The 2,495-nt window shown below is 54.7% G+C and overlaps 2 protein-coding genes across 2 annotated transcripts in view; both read right to left on the reverse strand.

Moving 5' to 3' along the window:
- The window catches only part of ESS2 (ess-2 splicing factor homolog), a 9,835-nt gene extending 9,036 nt beyond the window's left edge, over nt 1-799 (reverse strand). The window contains exon 1 of the mRNA XM_026091864.1: nt 779-799. Coding sequence (XP_025947649.1) covers nt 779-799 — 21 coding nt within the window. The remainder of the gene's footprint in view (nt 1-778) is intronic.
- The window catches only part of GSC2 (goosecoid homeobox 2), a 2,902-nt gene continuing 1,165 nt past the window's right edge, over nt 759-2,495 (reverse strand). The window contains exons 2-3 of the mRNA XM_026091920.1: nt 1,926-2,173; nt 759-1,349 (exon numbers count right to left, since the gene is read on the reverse strand). Of these exons, the coding sequence (XP_025947705.1) occupies nt 1,245-1,349; nt 1,926-2,173 (353 nt within the window). The 3' untranslated portion in view covers nt 759-1,244. The remainder of the gene's footprint in view (nt 1,350-1,925; nt 2,174-2,495) is intronic.

A 2,495-nucleotide genomic window follows, 5' to 3' on the forward strand; every position in this document is an offset into this window, starting at 1 on the left:
GGCCGCCAACGTCGTGTCCCTCCTCAGCCGCCGTCGCCGACGCAACGCGCCGTGACGCAACGCCGCTGCGGGAACGGCAGCCGGGAAGCGCCGCGCTAACCGCCCCGCCTGGGCGGGCGAGGGTCATAGAGCGCCCCGCGCGGCTAGAGCGTCGCGGCGGCGCCGCGCCCCCCGCCGCCGCGAGGGGCCAAACCCGCCCCGCGCCCTTCGGCCGGTTCCCATGGCAACGGCGCGGCCTGGCCCCGGCGCCGCCGCAGGCCCCGGAGGCGGGAGCAGCCTCCTCGCCGCAGCCCCGCGGGCAGGCCTCGGCTGCACACACACCCGGGCGGCGGGGGGGCTCCCTCCCCGGCTAGGCTCGAGTCCCCGCCGTGGCTCGGGCGGCCGGAGAGCTCGGGTGCCGGGCGGGAGGTGCGCTGCGGCCGGCCTCCGCGGAAGCTAACGCGAGCGGGGCTAACTGCAGTGCGGCTGGGGCCTGTCGCACCCGGGGAAGGGACACGGCTCGTGGCCGCGGCAGGGCCTCCACACAGTGTTTTTCTGTATAGGGATAGTTTTATTTACCTCACTGTTTTACAGGGTGTATTTTCTCTTGGGCCACGCCAGGGACACACACACAAACACACTAACAAGGAGTTGCGCTACCAGTTATGCTGCGGCACAGACGAGCTGAGGAAGCAAGCTGAACGGTCACTGCTCAACGCTGGGCTTTCAGCAAGAGCTACTTATTCTCCCACAGGCTGTGGGGAGAAATCCTTGTTTGTTTGCTCAAGGAGCAAATCACCTGTTCAGTGAGCTTCCACATCGACCCCAGTGGCAGCTCTATATGCCACCATGATGCCACAAATAGTAAACATTCATTTGCAGAATATTTTGTAAATCTACAGTAGCAAAACAAGCACAGATACTACCCTCACAGAGCAAAGAAGCTGGAGGAAATCTCCCCTTCTCTTGAAGCATACACATTTAACACTGATGCAGCTCTGCCCTTGCACTGGCTTTTGGCAGCTGTTTCTGCTTAAGCATCTGAGGGTCATGCCTTATGATTTATTTGCCACATGGACGAGTTTTGGAAGAAGAACTAAGACTTGAAAGTACGCTGTCTGCTTTTACCTGTCCTCCTCCTCTTAGAATCATGGAGGTTCCCTTTTGCTTCATTATTTCCCTTCAAGCTACCCCACTACAGAACCTGTTGGCTAAGGGAAGGTGATGCTCTTGGTGTTCAGCTGCTGAGATGCAGCCTGACACCACTAACAGTTCTCCTCAGGGGATTTCTTGGTGCCTTGAAGGATCAGAGCTGAAGCAGATGCCCTCTTCTGATGCCGCCACTTGGCTCGTCGATTTTTAAACCAAACCTAAAGAGCAAAAAACAAGAAAGGAAGAATTTCTGCATTTCATTTGGTACTTGGAAAGGGGCAGGCAGTTACACTCCTGGACTTTACAGTGTGCACTAACCTTTAAGATACTACCATGCGTTTCCCGATATAAAACCTCCTGCACAGTATGCTTGACACAAGATCTATCCAGTCCTGCCCCTGAAATCCTGCTCAGATACATATAAGGGACACAAGTGAGCTGGGACCCCCATGGCAAATACCAAAGTCATACAGGCCACAGAAAAAAGGAATATACACCTGGGTGCAGAGTTGTATCAGCAGAATTAGGTGCATGTTTGTGTGTGTGTATTTATATAGGTGTATCTATGAGAAAGTTTATGGGGCCAGAACACCAAAATAAGCCAAACCAGCAGAACTGTTACACTCTTTCATTACATAAACTGTGTTTTCTCAGATATCTAAGAGTGGTTTTTAAAATGAGGCCCTGGGTTTGCAGCCCTGAAAAAGACAGACCAGTGCCTGGGACTGTGTTCTCCTGGGGTGCTTTACAGCAAAATACTCATTGTGGCACCTCACCAAATGGCAGGATCTCACCTCTACCCTCTCCTCCTTCAAGTGAATGCGGTTTGCTAGGTGCTCTCTGGTGATGACGTCGGGGTACTGGTTCTGATGGAAAAGCGTTTCCAGGGCCTGCAGCTGGTCCTCGGTGAATATGGTGCGATGCCGGCGTGTCCGTCGCTGGATCTGGTGGAAGGTCTGCAGGTCGCTCGGGCTCCCCTGGGGACTCTTACAGGCCCTGACCGCAGAGTGAAACAGCCGCATGGGCCAGGGGAACCTGGCGTCTGCAAAGGAAGAGTTACAGCCAACACCATTAGGGGACAAAGGACTGAAATAAAGATCCTGCTCAAGGCAGTTCCAGTGCAAGCTGGATCCACACGTGTGGCTTGGAAAGAGGTGCAGCCAGCCAGCTGCAGTGGGTGAAAAGCTGCATGATCATGATGCAAGCAAGAGAAGGGCTCAAGACATCACTTCGGGAGAAGCGCGCAGGAGGGAAGTACTGGCTGCATTTTCCTCATTTACTTACCAGTTGCAATATGACCAGCTCCAGAAAATCACTGGAAACCCACAGCCCAGGTAGGAAGGGAGGAGATGTCTTCCAGTAAT

The sequence above is a fragment of the Apteryx rowi genome, unplaced genomic scaffold, assembly GCF_003343035.1.
Source record: "Apteryx rowi isolate R43461 unplaced genomic scaffold, aptRow1 scaffold_93, whole genome shotgun sequence".
NCBI classification, from domain to species: Eukaryota; Metazoa; Chordata; class Aves; order Apterygiformes; family Apterygidae; genus Apteryx; species Apteryx rowi.